Here is a 27,945-nt window from a genome sequence, read left to right as displayed (position 1 = left end):
TGTGTGTGTCAGCATGTGTGCGTATGTGTCTTGTGTGTGCCTTGCTTGATAACTTTTAAATGCCATTTTTTTAAAAAAAAAAGGAATTAATTTGATTGATAGGTCTACGTACTGATCTGCATACAAACACACACACCCTAACTTAATATGCAGTCTCTTCCACTCCCCTCACAGACCTACACTAAATAAACAGGATATGCTCTGCATTAAGTAGTATTAATCGCCGTATTCATGGGAGAGTCTCTAAGCTGCGTGCTTTGGGGGAAATTGACCTTCTGTGGTCTTAATTGTACCAGAGGCTCAACAGCGCTGTGACATTTAACTGTGCTCCAGTCTTAATTCTTAGCCCTTTATTCTAGTGCTTTGCTGACATTTCAGTAGGACGAGGGTTTGTGAATAAAGATCCTCGGTGCTTCTTTGGTGCGGTAAACAAACAAGCAAATTTCCTCATGATTATTTTATTCCTCCACCGTCATCCTCTTGCTTTTTCCTGTTGTCCATCACCCTCACTCTGTGTCTCTCAGCAGGGCAGAGTGAGATTTTTTACAACCCAGCCGCACAAAATGAACAAAATGCTTTATGTGTGCAGAGGTCTTGTGGGGTGGTTGATCAATAGCAATGACTCAGCGATTACTTTGCCCGGGCTGGTGCAGGTGCTGAGATTTATGGTTGTGAAACTTCACTGTCCAGCCCACAGCTTATACAGTGTTTTTTAAGTCCGTCCACACACACACACACACACACACACACACACACACACACACACACACACACACACACACACAAAGCTCTACCCACTTAAACATATTTTTATTGTCTCAAAGATGAATCACAAAGCTACAAGCGGGTGAATAACAGTCCAATGGATTTTATTTCAAAGCTAAGAGACCAAATGTGTTATGTTTGTTTTTTTAATCTTTTATCTTATTACACTTTCTCTCATGAATTCTGACCAAGCTTATCAATTCATTGTATGCATATGCTGTGTGTTTGGTTTTATATTCGCTTTAAAGGAATACTGTCATATTTCAGGAAAGGCAGCTTTTGGTCTACCAGCCGACTAACAGATGAGAAAATGTATAGCATGTATACGGTTAGTATGAGGAAACAGGAACATATTTGAATGTAGTGTTTTATATATGAGAAATTGAAGATATATACCTTATTAATTGATGTGCTTAAAAGTGCTGGCATGGGAATTTTCTTATGAGGGGACAGAGGTGGACTGTTCCTCTCCAGTTAAGCAGCTGCTGACTGTATCTTCAGTTAGTGGCTTCAGTGTGTCGATTTTCCCAAAATGTCCCTTTCTCAAAACCATAAATGAGCATTTCTCAATCAGAATGGAGCGATGGACGAGTCATACTGTCGTTCACATTGGCAGAGCGAGTTAGTGAGGTTAACACACTGTCACTAGAATAATGACGAGCTATGGAAAGTCCTCATTAGAATAGTGTGTGTGTGTGTGTGTGTGTGTGTGTGTGTGTGTGTGTGTGTGTGTGTGTGTGTGTGTGTGTGTGTGCAGAGGTGAGCTTGTATGTGAATTAGCATGTTCTTGTGACTGTGCTTGTCGACTCTCTCTGCTTTAGTGCTACTTTGTCAAGAGGCTGTAGTAATTAGCTGGAGAAAATGGATGGCTCTTCACCAGCCAGCTGCAATTACTGGCTGCTCTAGAATAAATGGATGGATGGAAGGAAGGATGGTATACAGTGAACAGATGGAGAGTTATAGAGAGAAGAATAAATGTAGGGTGTTGTGGCGGAGGGCAGGGGTGAATGAATGGAGGGAAGTGTGCATGGATGGGTAGAAGGGGGGGAAGGAAAAAATGAATGAGCTTGTTTCGCCCTGTTGTCTTGTTTTTTGAGTGACAGTGGATGACATCACAACTCATTGCCTGTGGCCAGAGGTTTTTACGGGTGTAAACTAAATGTAATGAGTTTTGAAAAATAAGAGAAAATACAACGTCTGCTTCCAAAACCGTTACTGGATTTCTCTATAAGCTGCAGGAGACGGGTGTTATAGCTTTTCTCCTACACTTAGATTAAGGTTACATATTACTAATATCATTTTGAGTAGCAAGGTGCATTAATCCCAATAAACACACTTGTGATGTGGGTGTGCAAGAGTGTGATTAAGTATGTGGTTGTGTATGCATGGATTTGTGTGAGTGAGTGAGTACAGTACTAAGAGCATGCCTGGGGTGAAGTAATCACAAAGACTGGCCTTCAATATGAACCGGTGACAAAAGCCGACTAATAGCTCACAGCCAGCTGTTGGAGTTTTCTAAAAACAAACCTGCGGCACAAATCTGAATAAAAGTTTTAACAAAGACAAAATAAGAACAATTAAAACGTTGGTGGCTCATCGGGGGTAAATGGGCTGTAAAAACTTGAGTGTGTGTATCAGCGGGACCTTGCTACCGTAGCTCCACCCCCTGACCGCTGCACTAGCATTCATAGTATTTACAGTCTGTGATATATCCCTGATCTTTTATTACAAACCAGATGTGGATTCGTTCTGAAAGCAGGAAGTTCAGCTGTAAAGTATTTCAAGTCATAATTATCATGTGTGAATTCACCACAGACACCAAAGTCATCTTAACATGCACATCATCGCTTGAATTTCTTTTGGGATTTACAGTCACAGACTTCATCAGTTGGCCCTCATCCAAATACACTCATGTGCAACTGAATACACACACAATGGGTATATACACACTGCAGTACAACACACACACACACACACACACACACACACACAAAGGGACCGCAGCCTATTCAGAACTGTGTTTTAATTGAGTCAGCTCAAAGTGCTGGCTGAGCAGAGCGATACGTCTGATACGGATTAGAACCAGCCTTCCCTTATTCATCGATTTCTGCTGGGGTGGGGGGGCACCATGGAGGGAGAACGGAAAGGGGAGCAAAATCATTTTTTATCGATGTACAGGAGGAGAAAAGGACATTGGAAGCAAAAGAAAGACATGGAAAGAAACATATGGAAAGATGAAGGGGGGCGGTTGTAGAAGAGGGAGCCCTCCCCCTCAAAAGGGAACAGAACTGATAGAGATTACACTTTTGATTGCATTTTTGGTGGTCTTTGATTTTAGGAAGGGAGCATTGCAAGACAACTGGGGAAAGAGGGATGCAGCAGAATGAAGGAGAACATGATGAACAGAGAGTTTTAAAATCAGTGATAGGTGGAGGGAACAGGAAGTTGACTCAGACAACATCATGTAGGACATAGAAAGAAAATGATTTTTGACATTACTCCGAGAAACGCTTTATTTTACTTCACAAGAGTTGGTTGATGAAGGGAGGAGATGAGGTGCGTACAGGGACAGACCCATCGAGGAAGAGAGGATGAAAGAGAGATGTGTGAGAAACGGCGAGGGAGATGATGAAGGAGTGAAGGAGAGGACAAAACGTGTTGAAGAGAGAGGATTTGGGGCTAAGTGGTCTGATTGAGGGCGGTATGCATTCACCAAATACTTCATGTCGATCTAAATCCCTTTGAAATCCTTGAAACAGCTCGAGTGAAAAGGATGGGACGTTTGAGCCGGTGTGTGTGTGTGTGTGTGAGAGGAAGACCAAGACAGAAAAAAAACGAGAGGAGAGAGAAAGACTGAGTGTGTGTCAGTGCCGAAAGTGATGGTGTGGTGTGTTTTATGGGTAAATTGAAGGGTCTGTTGAAAGGAGAGAGATGAGCCGCTCTTACAGTGTGTGTTTCTGTGCAAGTCTGTGTGTGTGCATGAATTTGTGACAGTTCTTGTGTGTGTGTGTTTGTGTGTCTGCTCCCTCTCCCGTCAGTATCAGTCTCTTCTGCTTGATTTGCGCGCTCTCCTCCTTTGCTCTCCGCTGCTCGCTATGCCGTGAAATGGTTTTTCACTAGACCATTACCCCAACCAGTGTGCTACGCTTGCTCGGTCCTCTGTGAGCAAGAGGGAGTGTGTTTTAAGCGTGTGTGTGTGTGTATGTGTGTGTGTGTGTGTGTGTGTGTGTGTGTGTGAGTGTGAGTGAGTGAGTGAGTGAGTGAGTGAGTGAGTGAGTGTGTGTGTGTGTGTGTGTGTGTGTGTGTGTGTGTGTGTGTGTGTGTGTGTGTGTGTGTGTGTGTGTGTGTGTGCATATGCACCTGGAGAGAGGGTGTGTGTTTGGCTGCGTGCATGAGAGAGGTCTTGTATGTGAACAGTAGCTGCACTTCAAAGATAAAGTTTTCCTTTTTGTTTATGTGTCGGGAAAATGGATTTTGTGCACTTGTTGATACGAGTGTGGAAATGTAACTCTACGCGTGTGTGTGTGTGTGTGTGTGTGTGTGTGTGTGTGTGTGTGTGTGTGTGTGTGTGTGTGTGTGTGTGTGTGTGTGTGTGTGTGTATGCATAAGGAAAAAGAGAAGGTGTGTAAAGTGTGTGCCCCACAAGCTCAGCTGTCATAGTGTTTGCCCTGCACTGTACTCCTGTCACAGTTGTGAACACTGAGAGTAAACTAACATCTAACATCTCCCTCTGACTCCCCTTTGTGTGTGTGTGTGGGTGTGGGTGTGTGTTTTTTCCTACACACACACAAATGCACCCACAGCTACAGACTAATGCCAGGCAGCCGTATTGTAGCTGGAAAGTCATTCAGCTCATAAACAACCTGGGGGATCTTCTTGCTTTTTTCTGGGATTGTCACATTTTCAGCATTTTTCTGTATTATCATGTGTTTTGTTACCTCGGCCTAAAAAAAGTTTTACTCTCAAACACAAGCTGGATTCACTGGGATGTGTCTCATGGTTTCTTGTGCATCAAACACCATTATATATTTATTTGTATTATTTTACTTGCTGCACCTGTAAACAGAAATGTACAAAAGCTGTAACACAAAGCACACAGACACACACAGACACACACAATGTTATTCTAAAGTCTCTTCAGTTATTTGCCATGCTCCCATACACTCCCTCACTTCATATGCACACATGCACATTCATTAGACGTTTGTCTGTTTGTGTTTGCTCAGCATGAGGCGCCACGCAGTAATCTGCTCTTGATCATGAGTGAGGCAACAAACAAAGCCTCACACACTTGAGCAGAAGAGCTTCATTCCACATATACACTAACTGTCTGTCTGCATTGAAACGTCCTCTCAGTGCAGGATCTACTGCATTTTAAAGGATGAAGCGAGAAATGCTATTTATTTTGACGTAAGAATAAAGCTAGTTCCACTCATAGGCTGTATATAATGATGGATGACATGACAGCTCCCCTAATGTGAATCCAAGTCTTCTCAATGGCCACCTAGGGGCTGGTTGCAGTACAGGTCATAAACCCTGCCTCCTCCATGTTAGCAGATGTGACATTGACCTAAAAGTTAAAGGACATGTGAAATAAAGATGGTTTCTGTCATTTTAGGAATAGTTCTTATCCCACTGACGTTTGTTCAACTGTTCGTAGTACCGCTAAGTTTGGTTTTGATTGGTTATTTGATGCCTGTGTTCAAATGACTCCAAATGCGCAAAATGGCCGCATTTGTATGAGAGATATTTTAGCTTCTTTTCTGGAGGGTGGGAGGAGGTGGAGACGCATCGTCCATCTTTAGATACGGTTCATGGTTCCACTCTTTTAATGGGATTTCTTGACGACAGGCAAAATGTGGAATAACACCAGCTTTATCCCTTAAGGACAGTTCTATCAAAGCTATTTAACCCCTTTCTCTTCAACACCTCCATCCTTCTCTCTTTTATTTCCTCTTCACCCCTTCCTTCATGACTCTCCGCTTTTTCCTCGGCCCCTGAGTCATCTCTCAGTCACCACCAGATGTTGCAGTCCTTCCCCGTCACATCACACCTCTGTCTCTCCCTCTCTCTATCTCCACTTCCCTCTTTTAACATCTTGTTTAAATGGTGTCTCTAATTTCCCTTTCACCTCCCCGCGCTGTCCTCTCCATCTTCACCCTGTGCGCTCCCCTTGTTTTCTAATTAATTCACCTCTCCTCGCTCCTCCTGCCACCGCTTACAAGGCCTCATATCTTTCTATTTCTCCCTCACCTGCTCTCTTTAACTCATTGCTTCTCATTCACACTCTCCTTTTATTCTTCCCCATCTTCTTCTCATTCTTTCACTCCGCCACTCTGTCCCCTCCTATTATACCGCTGTCTCCCTGAGATATTGAAGCTGTAACGACAGGTGTTCAAAAGAAAGCAGGACCAGCAAGTCTTTTGTTTTTTTTTCATGTGCCTCCTGGCATCATTCCCTGGAATTGCACAGAAATGAGTAAAGATGGAGAGAGAAGAAAAGTCTGTGATATCTCATTCTCAGCACCTTTCACGTGTGCCGTCGTACCTTCAGTCGAGGGGAGAAGAAGGACCCGGTTTTCTACGAAACCTTCAACCTTTTGTCTTCACCACTCGTGACACACACACACACTTCACCCTCCTTCCATTATGTTCTTATGGATTTAATATCCCTCTTTTTCCTGCACAGTGGAAACATGGAGAACATGGCAGAAAGAAATAGTGTGTTATGTACAGTATGTGCTTTGAAATTGTATCAGATGGAGATGTGTGTTATCCAAAACAGCCTCATTTCACAGCAGCAGAGGTGTGATGGACTACATTTGATGGGACTCTGTAATTCTGCACATTATTATTTTTTATCAGCCGAGTTCAGCGCTCATGCGAGTTACGGCAGTCACTCATACCCACACTCTCTCACCCCCTTATTCTATTGAAATGAGTCTCGTTGTCAATATTAAGTTACAAAGAAATTGGCATGTGTGCGTGTCTACATGTGTGTGTCTTTGGATTTGTGTGTGTTAATGGAGCTTGTTGAGGTTGTCGTTGGGGGTTTAGTCGGCTCCTTTAAGGAGCGCCGCGGCAGCTGGAATCTCCCCGCTGAATAGACAGGGATAATCCATAAGAGAGAGAGAGAGAGAGAGAGAGAGAGAGAGAGAGAGAGAGAGAGAGAGAGAGAGAGAGAGAGAGGAATGGAGAGAAGTGGAGGAAGGGAAAACTAGATGTGAGGGTGAGTGAGAGGAAGAGTAAGAGACATTCAACTGTCAGCAGCTTGACTTAATCTTTTCTTTTCCTCAAAATGGAGATGAGACGTGACTCTGTACGCGTGTGTGTGTGTGTGTGTGTGTGTGTGTGTGTGTGTGTGTGTGTGTGTGTATTTGAGCAAGATGACTGCATCCTGTAATGAAGTAACCTAATCTAATAGAGACCCCATCCATCCCCCGAAGACCGAAACTCTGACTCTAAATCCTAATAACTAGCCTTTGTCAATCCTAAATTATCCCTGTATCACAAACACACAGACACACACACACACCCACATGAATAAACACAGAAAACGAGGACCTTATGGTCACTATACACATTTAGACGTTTTTTGTAATTTTTCAGTTTATTTGAACTTGCAGCAGGTAATTTATATAATTTAGTTTTAAACGAGAATGAGCACATACCCTCGCTGAGGCCCAACAGTTTCCTAATGACACCAGATCCAGATTTTTATTTGGATCTGCACCAAATTGTACACTCTCATAAATCAGACCCTCGCAACGTGCCTGCTTTCTGCTTTCTTGGTGGAGTTGTCATGAATAAAAGCCTGAATCACACAATGGTTTAGAAAGTGTAAAAACATTTCTGGATTAGCCGCTTTGTCTGGAGCAATGCCAACATTTAATGGATTCTTGGCCCCTGTCCCGTCCCTCCACCAAGTTTCGTAGAAATCCGTTCTGCAGTTTGTGTGTAATCCTGCTGACAAACAAACCAAACAGCAAACAAATGGACGGGAGTGAAAACATAACCTTGACGGAGGTAATTAAAAACACAAACTAACCAGTTGTTTCTCTTCACCAGATGCCAGGCAGAGGGGCAGATCCTCGGTTGGCACCACGTTATGAAGAGGTGGAGCGTCAGTATGCCTCCTTACCAAGGTACTGCTTCTCCTCTCCTCTCCTCTCCTCTCCTCTCCTCTCCTCTCCTCTCCTCTAATTAAATAGTCTGGTTCCCTTTCTTCATGTCTCCGGAGGCCTCAGTCTCAGCCAGGAACTCACCTTATCCTCTCCCTGGGGAAGACACACTCATACAGGGGTTGAAAACTGATCCCCGACTCCCGGATCTGCTTCCCCACCAGTGTTTCCCATTAATTAGTGGCGGCCCACCACAGCCTAATGGGTCCAACCACAGTTTTATAATGATTTGAGCAAATGTTTTACTTCTCATACTCACATAAAAGATCTCTAACGCAGTGTTTTTCGTTCCATTGCGTCACAGTAAAGTTGTGCACGGCGCTCTCAGCCCTGCTCTCTCTCTATAGGCTCTAGATGTGTGTGCCCCCTTCACAGAGGGCATGTGGTCCTTGTCATAACACTGGCCCTATATCTGTGTACCTGTCATTCGGGGGGGGCTGTGTGAAACACTGTTCACCTAAAATCTACTATGGTTTATGCACATTCACTAGTTAATAGTAGAGTCGTCATGTGTGTTTTCCTGTACTTTTTTTAGTCTCCAACTTCAAAGCTTCTATCGTGACGCTGCAAATTTCTCTGCAGTGTTTTAATTTTTGAATCTGCTGGATGCAACAGTTTTTTCTTTATTTAAGACAAAATAATAATTTCAACCATCTCACTCTCCCAGAAATGTTGTTTACATGATGCCTGGTTTCCTTTTTTACAACTAAATGTCAACAAATAATTTATCTGAAAAATTGCCACTTTACCCAAATCTTGCTTTTACTCTCCTCTCTTAATTCATCCTCTCGCCTGCTTTTCACACTTTGTTGTCATTTTTTAAATTACTTTTACACTTTAACATGTCCCAATATCACTGTACCATTATTTTTACATCTAAAAATCAAACTTGTTCAAGTTAAGGTCAAAGTTACGAGCCTCTTCTCACCTCGTGCTGTTTTGCCTCTAACTACCAACAGCTCGGCAGACTAACAAGTCAACAACAGACAAATGTTTGTTTGTGTGAGTGTGAAAGAGAGAGAGAGAGCGAGCGAGAGAGGAAGTCAGTAATAGGTGGAATGACAGACAGAGGTTTTAAACGTTAGAAAGTTTACAGCCAGGTTCCCACCCCTGTTAAAATGGTGAGAGATGTCTTTTTCACACCTCTTTCGTCTCTCTGTTTCTCTCTCTCTCTCTCTCTCTCGCGCGCTCTTGTGTATGTGTGTGTGTGTGTGTGTGTGTGTGTGTGAGAGCGGGAGGGAGAGAGAGAGTATTCCTATGTGTGGGTGATGACTTTGGCAGATGGGAGCGAGAACAGTGATGATAGTTTTGAGGTCTGGCTGTGGTATCTGAAAAGCCTTGGGAAATTTGACACACACACACACACACACACACACACACACACACACACACACACACACACAGTACACCCTGTCTCTGTTTCCACTTTGAGACATGCACTGTAGCCCATAAATGCTGTGCCAATTTTACATGTAGGCCTCATGTTTAAAAAGTGCCCCGGAGTCATTTTTCTCCAAAAAGACGCTCTGACAATCTGCCCACTCAGGACCTGTAACCGCTCTGACACGTCTTCCTACAGGACTGAAGTGTGATTTGAAAGAGTCATGTCACCAACAATACATCTTTCTTACATTTGACGTCAATAACACATCCAGTGAAGATACAGATGAAGACAAAGAAATGATGCTGTTACCTTCAATCAGCAGATTTGACTCTGAAGAGACCCCCATTTTGCACAAGCTGAATTATTTTGTAGCCTGGATGCCAGATAGAATGTGAGCGTTGCACTTTGGGTATCTAACAGCCTGTCATATTTAAGGTGAGTCAATCACCAATCTGAAAACCAAAGAGCTGCCACTAAATACATAGAATATCCCAGAAATGTTTTACCTTCTCAGTGATTTTGAAGCCGACTCATATCTCTCCCTCACCGGTCTGTTTTTAGCTTCCTCCCTGCCTCTGCATCTCTGTCTACACTCTTTCACCTGCTGTCACTTCACTCGGGAGATATTTCAGCGCCTGAGAGTCGGAGAAAAAGATCATGTTTGGAAACCGCATCCAGGCTGTTGACCTTATGAAAACATATATTAGCTCCTGGGCTGTGTGTATTTAGAGTCTGCACGCCTGTATACCTGTGTGTGTGTGTGGGTTGGAGGCACTGTGCTTGTGTGTGTGTTTGTATTTGTGAATTTGTGTTGATAGAATTTCCAAGTGGGTCCAAAAATACCTGTAGGGTATCAAAGTCAGTTAACTGGAGCACTAGGTATGCTGTGTGTGTGTGTGTGTGTGTGTGTGTGTGTGTGTGTGTGTGTGTGTGTGTGTGTGTGTGTGTGTGTGTGTGTGTGTGTGTGTGTGTGTGTGTGTGACATGATCTTGATGGCTCTAAAATTAAAAACATGACCCAGCAGCAGCCTAAAGCAGAAACACTTTAAGCAAATGTACGGGTCTGTTAAGGGTTTATTATATATTCTGTTATTCCTTCAAATTATCAGTCAGTGTGATTATGTTTTAGAAATGAGATATTAGAAAAGGTACACGGGCAATAAATTGATCAGTTTGAATATTTTTTACCCTGGTGATTTTAGTTTTAAGTCAGAAAATGGCCCCCTTCACTTTCTTACCCTCTGTGAGTCGTTCAAGCTGAGCTGTGTGGGTTTTCATAGAAAAAGGAAAGAGGTGTAGATGCGACACCACATGTCCTTTCACTTCAAATCCCTCACTGCCATTTTTCTTGAAATTACCTCTCCGCCCCCATTCCAGCCTCCCCCCAAAGGACCCAGCTGAGGGTGAGAAAGGGCCACTGTACCTCTACCCATGTGACAACCGTTTTTAACCTCAGGATACCCCCCCCCCAAAAAAAACTGTTAAACATTTGCAGCCTCAACCCGAAAGAGAGATTTCCTGCCTCACCCCCGGGGTTCCAGATATATATATGAAAGCGTTTTCATACTCTTGTCATGTCAGGACCCGGGGGTTCTGCAACGTGTTCAGGGGTCGTGATCCAACATTTAAACATCCAAAGACATTTATGGGGGTGCGTTTCCAACTAAGAGTGGGATTTACATTCATGTGCTTTAAGAACAGGTTTAAGATGAAGCTGCACACTTTTCATTTTTTTTATTAGAGCACAGAGAGAACTGAAAGAGAAAGAAAGAGGGTTATGACATTCAGAAAACATCCCTGGCTTGATTCAGACTCTAATTTTTAGTTAATGTTTGAAAATGAACGTACGTCTGTTTGAAAACTTCACTGATTTATATGCTTACGTGCCTTTTACTGCGGGTTGCTATGCACCTGTGTGTGTGTGTGTGTGTGTGTGTGTGTGTGTGTGTGGGTGTGGGTGTGTTTAAGTCATCCCGGGGTCAGTAGATGGGTATCAGACTGTATGTGTGTGTGTTGTGTAAACATGAGTAAGTTGTGGCCCGTACCATGTGTGCACCATTACTGACCTCTCTCTCCCTCTCTCTCTCTCTCTCTCTCTCTCTCCTCTCCCTCTCCCTCTCTCTCTCTCTCTCTCTCTCTCTCTCTCTCTCTCTCATGCTGAATAAAAACTCTTTCTTAAACCTAATCATTGTTTACAGAAACTTTAATTTCTCAGCTTCTGAAGCAGATAGAGACATGAAATTAAAAGCAGTTGCTTTGCTTTCCTTAAACTTAACGAACATTCAAAAAGAAAAACAAATCCAGCAAACTTGGCGAGATCCTCCACTGCTTCCTCCTCAAATATGTCTCTTATTGATTGAAAAAATAAATTTACCGCAAGTATTTCAGCAAATCATGTATTCCATCTGTGTCAACATCATCAAGAAAGAAACAATGAAAGGAAGGACAAATCAACTTCCTAGATCAATTGGTTTAAATGTGCGTGATGTAACCCACCCCCCTCATATCCATGAAATAATAAACTTCCCCCCCTCTTTGTGTTTTTCTGATGTGACCCCCTGGTCTCCCATCAGCCCATGTTTCTGTTGATGACTGTTTTTCGAATACCTCAGTCTTGGCCATGTGACATTATTCCACATTTGCTCCATAATAACAGCTCTCTCTCTTGTTCCGAACGCAGCCTTGACCCAATTGGATTAGTCAAACACCCTCTCCCATTTGTCCTTGTTATTACTCTTATTGGATTTAAAGAGCCAATCAGAGTTCCTGTTCAGGTTTCTGGGAATGCTGTCACTTCCTCATTATAATGATAATTAGATGACTAGTAATTAGAAAGCAGATGTCTTACTGCGTTGTGCGCTCTTGTCTGTGTGTCTCTTTTTGTTGTGTTTCTTCATTTATTTCCCCTCCACTTTCTGCCTGTCTGCTTCCCTTCCTTGTTCCCTGAACTCGGGGTGAAAAGGGCATTGTTGAATATTATTTTTCTCTGCTGAGGAGCGAAGTGCAATGAGCATCTCTCTTTCTGTTTCCTCTTCCCTCCATCTCTCTTGAGAAGACCTCCCAACCGGGCCTGAGAGTTTCCCAGACCACTTTACTGCTGCGGACACAAACCACCCCATTGTCCAGTTGTTTTTTTGCGCGTTTCTGGACTCATCAAGACTCTGCTTGTTTGTTAGCCATGCGAAGGATCCCAAGAAAGACCCAGCCTCTTACAGACTCCTGCCTCCCCCCCCCTCTCTCCTTTCTTCTCTTTCTCTTTCTCTTGACCCGCTCTTGTTCCCTGCTTCTAGTGTTTCTAATGTGTTCACCCATTGCTGCTTGAAAGAGTTCTGGTCACAGCTTTGATCTTCATCATGGACTCTGAAATGTTGGGTTACAACCTTTAATGTGTTGCAGAACCACTGGGTCCCGGCATGACAAGGGTATGATATGCTTTCATACGCCTGGGCCCCGGGGGTGAGGGAGGAAATTTGTCTTTCAGGCGCCCAGCTGGCAAATGTTTAACAGGTTTTTTCGGGGGTATCCTGGACTTGAACTGGTGTTAAGCGATACTGTGCTCATGTGGAGTCATGGAGTTGTGAAATGTACACACATAAATTTTACATGGTGGCAGAATAAAACAGAGGTAATGGAGCTTATCTTCAATAGTTGGCAAAGGATGTATTCAACTTTTTTCCCTAGCAGACGATAGTTTGCATGTACTTCACATTAGTTTTTCAATCATCAAATGTGTGTATGAATACATTAAGGAATTATGTGTTATCGTGTGCGTCTGTCTGAAGAACAATAAGATGGACTGGGCTTCATACATTTCAGCAGTTGCAGCTGTGCAGTCCTAACATCTGGCAGCAGCCTAATGGCCATCTGTCGTCTCTGTACTGCTACAACCATTTTTTCCAGAAAATCTCAGTTATAGCGCTCAGTTAAATGATCATTAAATGAGATTGTGCGTGAATTCAAAGTTCTGTTCCCCCCCATTACCCAACGTGGGACATGCAACTTGATCAGCGTGTGCAGATATTGAGCTCATGTCACATACTTTGATATGGAATCGAAGGCACTGTGAATTGTTACTATGATTTATGGATCTGTAGAAACAGGAAGCAGCTCGTGTTACTTCGACCGGCTGGAGTTTGACGTTGAAATAAAACAGCGAGGATGTGGCGATCGTGTTAGTGAATCAGTGTCTTTACTCTCAGCTCGAACATCCAACATTCACCCCTGAAGTTGAAAATGATTTACATGTTTTCAATAAAACAGAAATTTAATATTTTCCAGCTTTTAACAGAGGTCAGTAGTAATAAGCTTAGCACAGTGGCGGATCTAGGATTTTTCTAAATCAGGGGCCACAATTTACACAGAGGAGCCAATTATATGTCCAAAATCCATGCATATTTCCATATTCAGTAAGTTGCACATTTAAGCACATCTAATCCTTATAAAAAGGACAGGGGCACTTCAGGGGCCAAGCAGATTTCACCCTCTGGATCCGCCCCTGGCTTCAGTGCAAAAAGTTCAAACCAAAAGTCTTCTGAACATACGGTTGTGTTTGTGCGTACATCTCTGTTTGTGTTTGTATTCCTCCCTCAAACTTCTTTTATATAAATCTCTGAGCATATACAGACAGGATGTCTACCGTTTTCCTTGTACATTTTCCGAACTCCTCCTCATATACCAAATAATGGCTCTTGAGGGATTGCAATTTTTGTCAGCGATTTGTATCCTGCGGTCATGCACAGAGCAAAATGTTACCAGCCTGAAACTATTACGTCTTGTTAGAGGGGGACCTTATTGACTCAAGATGTTGTATAATGGAAGCTATTTGAATGGGACACGGCGTTACCAGTAATTGATTTCATAATGTTCAGGAAGTTATCCACTATACTAACTATAAGTGGTTACGTATGACACTGCAATACCTAAACGTCAACTTTAGTTTGAAGACTTTCACGCAGTGGATAAAGACATTCATTTACCTAACCAGTGCAGCCACTTCCCTGCAAACATGACCAGTCTGTCTTCATGCTTTTTACAGTGTCACAGTACCTGAACGTTGTTTGCACAATTTAACACAAGAAGATTTCATTATACATCAATATATTAAACCTTAACCTATGCCGACCTCAGATTGGGTGACTTATTATCAGGGTCCGGTGAGCTTAGTCTCGAGAGACGCATGCAGCACACTGTCAGACCAAGCTTATGCTAAGAAGTTTGTTACTGTCTTAGGCTTCATATGGGAACAAAACCAGTCATCTGGGGACGGCTTGTCCAAGTGGGGACAAAATACTTTTACAAAGGAATCAATGACAGTTAGCAGGATTATTCAAAAATGACGCAATCGGCTTCCAACTTGATGTGGAGGGGTGGGGCATGTTCCAGGGAAGAACACGTACATTTTTTGTGCAAATCCTGACCAGGGGGCGAATCCAGAATTTATTTATTTTATTTTCAAATTGTTAGATAGGACATTTTTTTCAACATTTTCATTATTTTTTGAGTAAATGGAATTGCATCTTCACGATTGTGAGAAACGTACAAATATATATATATATATTATGTGTCATTATGAAAGAATGGACAGAATAGAGTGTGGCAGGCCTTCATGATGGGTAAACACTGCATCGGCCCATCTCTCATTTAAAATGTTGATCAGAATGTATTTTTCGGGGATGCTGCCTGCGATTGTCAGCCTCTGCGATTTTTTGGCTGCGGCCTCGTCACTCAGTTTCCAAATGGCATGGCCGTATTATGATGGGATGCGAAAAAACCACTCCAAATCCCCATTGTTCTGCCCTCTCTGTGTTTCCGAGGCAACAGTCTCTTACCATCTGGAAGGCCCTCATCCCTCAGTTCCTCTCACTTTCCTCTAATGGGTTTCTCCTCTGTCCTTTTCCCATCTCATTTTCTTTTTAGTACTGTTTCTCTTTTTATTTTCAAAGACATTTTATTCCAACTTTTTTGTACTCTAATTTGATTCCCTCTCCCGGTTCCTCTCTGTTGTGCTCACTTTTTCAAATACTTTACACTTTAAGTGCTATATTACTGTACTCGTTCACTCGTTCTCCACTCTGCTCTTTTTATATATCCTGGTCATTTTCATCTCATCCCCTGCCGGTCTTTGTCTCTTTTCTTTTTTCTCAACACTTCACAGTCGCATTCTTAAAACCCAGTCCTCTGTATTATGCACCCAGACACATTCACAGTCACACACACACACGTTCATACTCTGATTCACACATCGTTCCAAAGTTGTATACAAACACACTTCCACACACAGGGGAGTGTAATCATGTTAATTTGCTGGATTGGTCCGTTTGTAATTCGTGATCTCCAGGTGGATTTATCCTATTTGACAGAACTTTATTGACAAAGACAGATTGGAGCCCCTGAAAGGTGTTTAGTTTCATTCAAACGTGAACTGTATGAGCAAGTGTGTGTGTGTGTGTGTGTGTGTGTGTGTGTGTGTGTGTGTGTGTGTGTGTGTGTGTGTGTGTGCGTGTGTGGCATGTGTGCGTGCGCTCTCTCTCCTCTAAAGTAGTGCCTATTATTCTCAGCAGATGCTGACCTTCAGCATGCCAGCTCTCTGGAGGGCAGCACTTGTTTCTCTGCCTTTTTTCCCCTCTTTTCTTCTCCTCTGCTCTCCCCCTTCTCTTTCGTCTTCCTCCCTTCTCATTTTCTGCTCCTTTCTTCCTCTTTCGTGTTTTTCTTCTGAGCTTCCATCTGGGAGGCTCAATCTCTTGTAGACCCATTCATCATTCAGCTTTCAAATCTAAACTCTCTCTCTCTCTCCATTTCACCCGTTCATTTCCCTCCCCCTCATTGTCTTCTCCTCCTCGTCCTCTTCACCCTTATTTCCTCTGTCTAACTTGACTGTCATGAGCCATTTTGTAAGCCACATGCCTTCCCTGCATGAATCTGTTTTATTGGAAAATGTTCTGTTTCTCCTCTACACCTTGTTTGGAGACAACCTGTGTCCCTCCCTCTTTCTAGGTCTTTCTAGGTCTTGTCCTCAAACCTCTCTGTCTTCTGTTTACACCAACTTCTTATCCTCTCCACTTTCATCCGCCTTCTCTCTATCCTCTCTTTGGTTGTTTGAAAGGAATACAGATGAAGATTTTACTCTTTAGTTATCTGCTCTTTGTCTGTTTGCTCCTTGTTGGCCAGACGGCTTGACACAAATTTCCCCCCCTCTGTGAAGTGGCCTGTAATTACACCTTAGGCACGTAGGTACAAAATTATTTGACAGGTCAAGAAACAAAAGATTGCGTCTTGATTTCAGTTTTTATGTTACAATCCCCAGTGAAATTAAAAAGTCTAATCCTCATTTTTTTTTTGCGTGCTCTTCACTCTCCGTTCATCTTTTCTTTCCGATAATATTTTAAGGTAATTTTGCTCATTTTCAACACATCACCACAGAAATCTCTCCTCTGGTAATGGTGCTAAACAGACTTTTATATAAAAAGAAAATAAATACAATGAGTCTATTTGTGAGAGCGGTGTTGAACTCTTATGAAAGGTCCATTGACAGACCCTGGAAATCAGTGTTTCTAACCCATATCACTGATGTTCACGGTGATAAAACAAACATTATGTCAGCTTGACTTCCACTCCTGTTGCAGGGTCACTAATGGTCCGGTCCTCCACCAAATGCTGTTAACTTTGCCAAATGGTATTGAAGGTTTGAATGTTATGTCTATGTATTTGGTATGCCCCTAATCCTGGCTGATAATACCCTTGCTTAGCCTTTGACCCCATCCCCTAAGTGTTTGGTGGGAACTGAAGGAGTGTCATGTGACTTCAAGAGGTCAGGAGGCAAGGGAGGGTTTGCGGGTCACATGCACACGCACATGCACAAGCACCAGGACAAACCACACTGACAGCTGAACCAACAGAGCACCATCTCTGCCATAAACACACACGCTCACCCTCAGACACACACAGTATGTAACCACTTAACCATAAGTAGAAAAACAGCTTAGTGTCTTATTGGGCTTCTCCCTAATAAAACAGAAGGACCTCTCTGTGCTGCTCCAGGCGCCACTCTTAATGACTTTGCTGCTGAACTGTGAGGAGTTGGTTTTTTTTCACTGCTTACAGTTAAGACGGCTCCAGATGCTGTGTACTGTACCTGTGCGGAGGGCTCACAGCGCAGCTTAGAGTGATTTCATTTACTCACACAAAGACAACCGCCAATCACGCTGAGAGCCCTGCCTCCCCGCTCGATGCCGGAGAATCCTGCTTCACCGCCCGGCTGATGCCTCCTTTATCTCACATGTTCCACACAGCATCGTGTGGAGTCAATTAGAAATTTATATATTAAACTCCAAATAATTAAGCAGCCCAGAACCAATCTAATATGTAAATTGCAAAACCTCCAAGATGTGAAGCAGGTTTCATTTTCATTTTTAGTGCATTCTTCCCTGGAAGTAGGCGTCCCTGTTGTATCATACCATTCCTGAGCTGAAACATTTTCTCTACCCTTCATTATTTCTCACTTAGGATTTTATTGCCTTATTGTTTGGACTGTGATGCCTCCGTGATTAAAGCTTCATAATGAAGTCTCACATTAGGCAGATGAAACTAAGTTAAAGTTAGTCTAACCCCGGGGACATTATATCACTGCAGCTACGTTTTCATCGCGGCTTCCAAAATGACATTACGACAGCAGTTGTGGAACAATTTCCCGCTATTAATCCGTTTTATTACCAGACTGTCAAAATATGGGGACGCTCGCTGACAAAGAATCTGACACCGTTGGATGCAATTTAAACATATGAAGCATTCCTCTCCACACCTCAAACACAGAATCAGTTTTAAATGGATATCAACACGTGGTGCGACTCTAGAAAGACTCATAAAGGAGGTAAGTGAATTAAAGTGGCAGTAGTTTATCTCCTCTTCCTCCCTTTGCTCCTCTTTCACTCACTTTAAATATCACTCTGTGCCTCCCCCTCCTCTTTTTCTCACCCTCTCTAACCCTCCCTCTCTCATCTGCAACTTTTCCTCTGCTCTAATGTTGTGTTTGTTTGTGTTTGTGCGTCAGTGTTTTTGCTTTTATTGAGACGATCCATCTGCGACGTGGCTGTCACTGGCTCTCCGGAGATGTTTTTAATGTGTTGTGTCACCGCGTTACGTCTTGGTCTCTCTCAGACAGGCCCGGGATGATAGATTGCTGAGTGTAAGTGTGTGAGTTTCCCGATAACAGCTGTGTCCAGCCATGGTTTCAGAGAGAAGAAGTGAAAGCGTGTGTGTGTGTGTGTTTATGAGAGAGAGGGGCAGCTGCAGAGGACACATAACAACTCCTTGTTTCCTCTGAAATCCATCAGAAATCTCTTAAATACCAGGGAATTAGAGAGGCTCACATTACTCTCAATTACTGTCAGACCTGGAGAGAAGACTTTCCAATTATCCTTTCAAATACCTAACCTGTGTACTCGCAGTGCGCTATCCGTCTATATAAGTATCTGACAATATTAGAGAAGCCATCCCTGAAACAGGTTTCCCTTCAAACTGAGTCTGTCTGTGGAGTTGCTGTTCTGCTCGGACTGTTTTCATCTCTTTCGTCTTGGTTTGATTACTCTCTCAGTTATGTTAAACAAGTTGTTGCAAGTGCCAGAAATTTGTTCCCATTCATTACATCTGTTTCTAACTTTTTTTTATCTCCCTCTGCGTCTCACACACATACTGCACGCACACACACACACACACAGACCAACAGACTCCTCATTTAGTCTTAACTCATCTCCAGCTGTGTGCCAATTTGCCTCCTCCAGAGTATGTGGGGTTTGAGAGGGGGTGATTAGGAGCTAGCTCTGCATATAAGCTAAGGTTTGCAGCCTGTGTGTGTGTGTGTGTGTGTTCATGCAGAATGTAGAGTTGTCTGTATCTGGGGTCCCACTGTATGTCGACATAAGTGTTTAATTTTACAACCTATATACTTATCTGAGTGTGTGTGTGTGTGTGTGTGTGTGTGTGTGTGTGTGTGTGTGTGTGTGTGTAATGGGTTCCCATCCTCATTACCCTGTAATCCCCAGCTGCTGTGCAGTGCTCACTGGGTTCCTGGAGGGAGAATTCCAAACTTGCCAACGGATTTACAGCAGATTCCCACTGGATTTCTGCTCCATTCCCAAAATGGAATCTCTCATAAGACTGTAGGGCCACAGCTAAGGATTGTTTTCATTATTGACCAGTCTGTCAATGGTTTTTTTAATTTATCAATCAATCTGCATAATGCTCGAAAATAGAGAAAAAGTCGAACTTGTTTTGAGTTGCACATGTTGTCCAACCAAAAGTGCACAGATATTGTATTTCTAATGGTTTTAAACAGTGAAAGCTTGTGAATTCCACAGTTGAGCAACTGCAACAGGCAAATATCTGGCATTTGTATTTGATTAATCACTTCCACAATATGTCAGTAATCTGGCAATTCATTTTATTTCAACAATTTAATCAACTAATAGTCAAATGTATTCAATCAGTGAAATAGTCTCAATATTTCCCAATAATCACGAGTTCATAAGACTCATACGACCCAGTACAGGTTATCTGTTCTGCCAAATACGCAGAGCCCTACACTGTACCCTGATGTGCACCTCCCCCAAAATGTATCTACACGTCGAGGCGAAGCAGACTGCAAGAGCTCTGATTGGTCCACTTGGTAGCATCTCATTTCCGGCAGACTCACCTCCATTCTTTATTTGAGTTGCAGGAACCAACACGGACGACTTGTTTCTTTTCTTCCTTGCTGTTCTTGAAAGAAAATACTTGCTCTTCAACATCTATCAGCTCCATCCAACACGATCTGCTTTGTGACGCTCGCCATTGTTCTGAAGTAAACAGAGACGCCAGAGTATTTGTAAATAAGTGGACCAGAAACTGGAAGACGCTCAACACCAGCATAGAAACTCAAGAAAGCCACTAGCGTTTCGGCGGTGTAATTTCATAGGCCCCGTGCATAGGCCCCATACTTACCTATACGTCGTAGCTTTGACGCAGAAGCATGAATTGGGCTTTACAGGCTTGTTACAAATACACGTTAGGTGCAGTTTCATTAAAAAAAAGGAAAAAGTGAAATCTTGTAGCCTATTTTGGTGAAGTGATTGCAAATATCAATAAATCATGATGTGTTCTAACAGCTCTTATAAAAGCTAATACGTTTATACTTTAATTTATGCGTCCATTTCGCTCCTTTTTGTGTCTTCTTTGCCTCTTTACCTCTTTTCTTATGGTTTGTTTATCTGCATCTCTCCTTGAAACGTCCCCCGACACTCTTCCTCTCCTCTGCCTCTCATCTCTTCCTCTCTGCTCTGCCTTCTTCTCCTCCCCATCACCTCTCCGCCACTCTTATCTCTGCCCTAGTGAAACTGTCGTAGCGACGGGACCAAATGCTGAGTGACAGATAGACCGATATGGGCATTCAGGTATACACAGGCTCCGGGGGGGACGGCAAGTCAGCGAGGCAGATTGTCTGGCAGGCAGGCGGGAGGGCTTGCAGCCATAAAACGCCTAAAAAGGGAGAGAGAGGCAGACGGACACATGGACAGACGGGACAGCTGGCTGACTGACGTGTTGGTGAGGCTCTGTAGCAGAAGAGACGCAGACAAGACGGCTGTGGCTATCAAGACGAGGGACATTTGAGACATGTAGCTGATTCGCTCTGCCCACAATGAGCGCGGCAGAATAAGTCAAAAAGCAGGAGACAGTTGACAGATAGGTTAACGGACGAGTTGACGAGTTACAGACATGTAACGTGCTCACAAACACGCACACACACACACACACACACACTCGCTCTCGTGGCGGACACAGAGACAGGAGGGGCAGAGGCAGACATCCCAAACACGATGGGCATGTAGTTAGTTAGACACTTTCCATTGCTGACCACCCAAACTGCCACACACAGGCGTCAGCCCGGGGGACCACCAGCACACTGTGTGTCTGTGTGTGTCTGTGTGTGTGCAAGTATTTATGTACAAATCAGTGTTAGTGTCAGTCGGCCTGTCTCCATGGTTGCATGAATGTTCAAGTTATGTCCCGGCAACAGGTTAAATGTGTGACTGGTTGGAGGTTGATTGAGCTCCACCTGCTCCACCATGTATATCCATCATAAGTGTCCTGACACTCGCTGAGAGGGACGTGATTCTGCTTCAGCAGCTTAACACACATTTGACTAAATATACTCTGAAAAAAGAAAAGTGTTGTATTAAACTTAAAATACTTCATTTGGAAACATGATGCCAAATGAGAAATGTTTGTTCAAATTGAAAAAACACTGATAATATCAATTTGAAAACGCTTCATTTGTTTGTTACCAATTGAAGCATTATTTTTTTTAGTTGTTTATTTTCAGTGTAGACAGAAATATTTGCGTTACATTTTTTAACACACATTCACAGTAATCTCAGAGATGGACGTGTATAAAGAAGCATAAATAGACTTTTTAAATATTTTAAAAGAAGAGAGTGAAGATGAGGCAGATGGGTAGATAGAGACAGAGTGAGAAACGAATGTCGACCAATGAGAAGAGGCAGAAAGGCCGAGAGATAAAATATAATACCTCGTAATGTTAGCTATGTGGACGACACGTGTTTGTGTACTTGCTTTCCACTGGGCACAAGACATCAATATCTATTAACAGGACTGGACTGGATTACCACAGCTGTGTGTGTGTGTGTGTGTGTGTGTGTGTGTGTGTGTGTGTGTGTGTGTGTGTGTGTGTGTGTGTGTGCGTTGTGTGCATGTTAACTGAGCCCTAGCCTACTTAAAACTGCCACATGTCACTTACGTTCTGTTGCTATGTGATCTTTGGCTGGGATAGGCTGTTGGCTCTGTGTGTGTGTGTGTGTGTGTGTGTGTGTGTGTGTGTGTGTGTGTGTGTGTGTGTGTGTGTGTGTGTGTGTGTGTGTGTGTGTGTGTGTGACAGTCCCTCACTCACTCTTCTCCAGTCTGAAGCAAATAGTTTGTGGCAGATTTTCATGAATATTTCAGCCATTTCTTTGACAGTACTAAATGGGGTATTAAAATTTACTGATATTTGCCTTATTAAAAAACATGGTGTTTGCAGTGGCAGCAGTTGGTTGATGATTTGTTTTGTTGTGAGTGATTTCAGGCGGAGCGAGAGGTAAACACCACATCAGTTCTGTGGTGACATGCGGCGAATGGAGCTCGACTGACACACACAACGTTTTATGTATTTTTTCAAAGCAAAGTCTGAATAAAAGTTTTATTTTCCTAAGTTTAAATATGTTCAGTTCTGTTCAACTTTTCTTCCATTGTAATTCATTTAATATTTGTTCTGCTCTCTTCCTCAGACGGGGTCCGTTGGATCCGGCTGAATACCCCATGCAGCCCTGGTCAGGTCACTACCCCGGACCTCCCCAGCCCCCACAGGGTTACCCTCAGCCCATGTCCTACCCTAACCCCAACTCCCAGCCTGCTCCATCTTACTCCGGCTACCCACCTCCGGGCCAGCCGTACCCACGTCCAGGGGACCCACGGGGCGTTGACCCTGGCTACTACCCCCACCCAAGGTAAGTGAATGCAGAGATGTTAGTATGCATGTATACAACAGGATATTAGAGCTCTGATTTATGTTGTAGTCTAAAATAAAAATTTGACCAGACTCTGTTTTATTCTGCTAGCTCTCAGCAGAGAGGGCCCCTGCGGCAGGACGTGCCACCGTCCCCCACCCCTCCACTTCGCGGACTACGGTACGACACGATGATGCGTGGAACTGGGGGTGGAGGCTACAGGTAGGGGCACTTCCAAGGTAAATTCTGAGATCTTACATTTTCTATTTAACTCAGTTATTAAACTTTCAAACAACTGAAGTTCTGTGATTATTAAAGCAGTACGGTTCCAATATGGAAAATAAAGCTTGAAAGCATGTTTCTCTCTTTGATAAAAAAAGCATTTTAACAAACCTGCGAACACGTCTGATTGGTGCAGGCACCTGGTGGATCCTGGTCCGGACCAATATAGCTACACTGGGGAGGTAGGAAGACAGCAACAGCAACAGCAACAGCAAACCAACCCAAGACAGAAGAATGCCATGACTGCAGCTGTGTAGACCAATCACGTCCAGAGATGGAAAAATGAACAGAATGCTGATCGCTCTCGATTGTGCGGCTCCTCTGCTTCCACTGCTCTAATGAAACAGAGTCCAAACCCCTAATGGTGCGAATCACCATCATTATCAGACATTGTCTAGTCTGTTGAAAAGTATATGGTTCTACACAGACGAGCGAAGGTAAAGGAGGTTAATTATAGAGGAGCTGGCGTGATGCATAATGTCTTGTTTGAAGTCATTTAAATTGCTTGGAGTCTTCCCGGAGTGTAAAATTAGCGGGGCTTTTTTGCTTTTCACTATACTGTGATTAATTTGTCTCTTTCGAGAAGCAGTCAGAGGCTCAGGTAATTGGATCCATTTAAATTAAGCCACCAAAGGCATAAATACAGCTCTGCACTCTCATATTGTAGCTGTCACTTTCACTACCGCCCGCTCCAACAACAAGGCAAAAGATAAAATACCCTTAAAACGAGCAGGCAGTAACACACTAACCTCAGTTTCGTGGCCGTTCACATGCTTAAGCGACAACTTCCAGTGATAAACCCAAATTTATCATCAGGACTAAAGCAGTTCATGTTTACAAAAAAAACGTGAATGTGGGTCTTTTAGTCTTTTCCCCCTGAGGCCAAGTTGAGATGAGGACGAGAGTCGAAATGACCCCGTGTTCCCAAACAGTGTGGGCAGCCACAAATTAGTGTGAAGATGTCATTCTTTACTGTGTTGGTAATAGCTGCTGAAACAGAAGCGTTGTGCAGAAAGTCGGTTTATCCCTCCGAGCCAAATCACTAACAGAAGCTCTACAGAGCATCAAGAGACGATGGTTCCTCTGCTGAATGAAGTGCTGCTTTTGACGCCGTTTTTTTAATTGTTGAAGTGCACCATAGCACAGTAGAGCACTTGTATGAATGATTATTTCTGTGTAATTTCGTGCTTTTAATAATGATATGATTGCATTTTATTCTTATCCAACGTATTTCTCTTAGATATGAGTTTAAATACATTCACAACCTAGTCCCGAGTCTGAAACCATTCCGGCTCACAGCACTAATGAACCATCCCAGAATATTACTATTTCAGACCACATTACATTTCATTGATGAATCTCATCTGTATGTTTTTTTTATTCCAGGAATTATATGACTGAAGGTTTTTTTATGGACAATTAACTTTATTTAAAAATGAGCCCTACTTGAATGTATGAAAACAAAAGGTGTAATTTCCATCTAGTTCACGTAGTCAACCACAGACTGTAGATAAAGATGGACGACGCGTCTCCACTTCCTCCCACTCTCCAGAAATGAAGCTAAAGCATCCAGGATACGAGCGCTGCCATCTTGAGCTGATGACGTGTCAGCTGTCAATCATCACGTTTCACCCCAATTTTTATAGCTTCAAATTAAACTTTCTGGAAAATATGAGCACTTGAACAAACATTGTGTGATAAGAACTACTCTAATTTACAGAAACAGCCTTTGAGAAAATGTTATTTGACGTGTAGGCTACTCTGAGATTTTATTTTGGTCTATGACCCATTAACTATCATGTAGGAGGTGGGATTCATGCCCTATACTGCAGCCAGCCACCAGAGGGCGATCAAGATGCTTTGGCTTTACTTTCGGGGAGCCGCCATGTCGTCCATCTTTATTTACATTGTAAACTTCTGTGTATTGAATCATTTCACAATGATCTGCCGAATTTTGGGTTTTCTATCCGACATATGATTGACAAAGTTTGATCTGAATAATAATATCAACCTATAACCTTTGACGTAACAGAAGAAGCTCTGCTCAGAGCAAGATGATATGTCAATGGAGACGATACACAAACCAAAGTTTTGTAATGCTGCCTTGTCCTTCACTTGGATTAACAGTTCACAATTCATTTATTAGTGACAACAGTGCTAGAACTTACTAGACAGCAATTTAGGAGAAGCAGGCGAATGAAGCACGTGAGAAAAATGATTGTCGAAGCGTTTTATTCTGTGTAAACCAGGCTTTTGGGGCAGGTGTTAAACTGACCAGCTGTCCAGCTCACTTTCACTCAGCGTTACTCAACAGCCTCTTCCTCCCGGTGTTTTCCGTGTATGACATGTACAGCTCGCCCCAGTTGGGCTGTGAAGGATGCTCATTGCACATCTCTATGACCCGGTGGTGTAGGCGTCACCGTGCGCTGAAGTGCACGCAAGTCTCGTTGAAACACGAATTGGGCATCGGAGTGCTCATCTCACCGCTGCACCGTGGAGTATATCCATTTAGCCACTTACTGAACCATCAGTTAAGTGTAACGGAGATTTAACATTTCTGTTTGTTCCATTCCACAAAGCCCCGCAGTATTAACTTCAATGTTTTAAATGTCATTTCCAGATTTGATGAATTGCGTCTATGTTATTAAGAATGAGGATGAAATACCACTAAAGGATGAATGTTGAGAGTAATTTGACTGAAACCCACGTGAAAGAATGTGAAGTAGAGGACTGAAAACGCTGCTGTTTGCTTGTTTGTTAGAGAAACATGGATGATTGAGTAGAACGAAGGATGTAGATTGAAATAATTAGTAGGGAAAATAGGGAACGGTGGAAAGAAAGAAACAGAAGTGAGGATAGGTCGAGAGGTGACGAAGGAAAAATGAAACTAATGGTCTCAGAAAGAAAAGAGGGATGGTGGTGAAGAGGAAATAGAGAAATAGATTGAAGGCGTTGATGGAGGCAGGGGAGAGAAATGGTAAAAACAGATGCTGTGCAAGACCCCAATGACGAAGAGGAGAGGAAATGAACAGAGGAAAGAGTGAAAGATCGTAAATTTATCGGCGGTGCTAGCTCTTCAGTTGAAGGGTGGGGGGGCCTATGTGCTCGTATTGACTGAATGTAGTGACTTTGGAATTTACTTAAAAATATTTGTCTTTTTCACGCTATTGTCACTTTTGAATTCTTCCTCAGTAAGTCCAAGTGTCCAGGTATTTACTGAACGTACAATAATGAAACACATTTGAAAGAGACTGGGGGTCAACTCATCCGTCAAGTATAGAAAACTGACACCAAAATAATTCACATGCCCGTCATGATGCTGACGTAGCATAAAGAAGGTTTGTAATCCAACCTCCACATCGCTGAGTGGTAGAGTCCGGGGGTGAACCATGACCTCAAAGTTTAAATGTGTGACTCTGACGCCATTATACCAAAAAGGTTAGTGTTGTTACTTCTTTAGATATTAATAGTCTCGTATGTGTTACAGTATGTTAAAGGGATGGTTCACTGAAAAATTATCATTATCCACTCACCACTATACCGATGGAGGGGAGGTGAAGTGTTTGAGTCCACAAAAACACTTCTGGAGTTTCAGGCTTAAACTTTGTTGCAGGAGAATCCAATACAATTGAAGTAACTGGTAAATCCTCCTTCAGACGTGATGAAACAGGGTTAGGGTTAGACGTGGTGCTCGGGTGGAGCAGTGGAGGTTATTCCAAAACACGAGCTCGACCAATCGTGAGTCAGTCTCAGCTGAACATGCTCCAGTGTGAGTAGAACTACCTGAAATGACAGAAACCATCTTTGAGAATAATGTATTTGACTTTTCAGTTTTGGTCCATGTCACAGTCAGTCATGTCGTTCATCTTGATTCACATTCTACGGTTTGAAACAGAATGAAGAGAAAGCTTTTGTAACTGCGTCTGAATGCTGGGTGAACAGTCCACTGTGAACATTGCATGAAGGTGTTTTACTGTTACTCCTCTAATATTACTACACATTTCACATATATGTCATATATAACATATTCTTTTTTAATGACAGTTGGTGTTGTTGGTTGCGTTTACCGGAGCCACGTGATGTTTGGTTGCTGTAACCATGCTACTGTAAGAAAGATCCAATCTCTCCTCTTCACAGATTCATGTTAGGTTTTTCCTGTTTGAAAATTACCTGGAAATGTAAATCTTAATATTTCAAAATTGGGTAAAACAAACAAGACATTGTGGTGTAGCATGGTTAAAGGTACTGAGCATCTGGAGTGTGTCGCTCTCTGGTTTTTGTCAGTACGGGATGAGTTGCACAAGATGAAGGTACGAACCAGAACCCTCTTTTTACAGAGTGCTGGTACTCCTGGTTCTCCTTGTACAGAGACCAGGGACTGAAGGAACCGACTAAATAACCTCTCTGTCCTACAAGTATAACATTTTTATTACACTGATTGTATCCCAAAAAAATGCTTTTTATAATGTTGTAACAATAGCAATGATTTCTATTCCTGTTTTCCTGCATTTTATATTTATGTATATAACATCCTCTTTTGCATTAAAATATTCATTTTAAAACACGGTTTCCCAAAGATGTCGTACTTTAAGTGTTAAAACATGTCCTTCACTTCTTTACGCTGCAACGCGTCCCCAGCACATCTGCTAAGGTTAATTAAATACGAGTCAGGAGAAATTATTTCCCTCATGTCCCCCGTACCCTGCAAGGTGAATCATTAACATTGCCAACTCAATTTAGTCCATCATTTAAGCAGCTGATAAATGGTACCTTTTGTGATAAGAGATAGATGTTGGCCCCAAA

The 27,945-nt window shown here is 42.8% G+C and overlaps 1 protein-coding gene across 4 annotated transcripts in view; it reads left to right on the top strand.

Annotated features, from left to right (window-relative positions):
- pard3bb (par-3 family cell polarity regulator beta b) overlaps positions 1–27,704 on the top strand; it is a 198,518-nt gene extending 170,814 nt beyond the window's left edge. For 3 of the 4 annotated variants that reach the window (XM_035174412.2, XM_035174410.2, XM_035174411.2), the window contains exons 24-27: positions 7,833–7,909; positions 22,642–22,860; positions 22,972–23,082; positions 23,279–27,704. In XM_035174412.2, coding sequence (XP_035030303.2) covers positions 7,833–7,909; positions 22,642–22,860; positions 22,972–23,082; positions 23,279–23,399 — 528 coding nt within the window. In that variant the 3' untranslated portion in view covers positions 23,400–27,704. Of the gene's footprint in view, positions 1–7,832; positions 7,910–22,641; positions 22,861–22,971; positions 23,100–23,278 lie in introns of all 4 variants that reach the window. The other variant, XM_035174413.2, reaches the window with a different exon arrangement.
- The last annotated feature ends 241 nt before the right edge of the window (positions 27,705–27,945 follow it).

Source organism: Hippoglossus stenolepis, chromosome 13 (assembly GCF_022539355.2).
Source record: "Hippoglossus stenolepis isolate QCI-W04-F060 chromosome 13, HSTE1.2, whole genome shotgun sequence".
In the NCBI taxonomy this organism is placed as follows: Eukaryota; Metazoa; Chordata; class Actinopteri; order Pleuronectiformes; family Pleuronectidae; genus Hippoglossus; species Hippoglossus stenolepis.
Note: the sequence above shows the minus strand (reverse complement) of the source record. Positions and strands in the feature narration are given on the sequence as shown.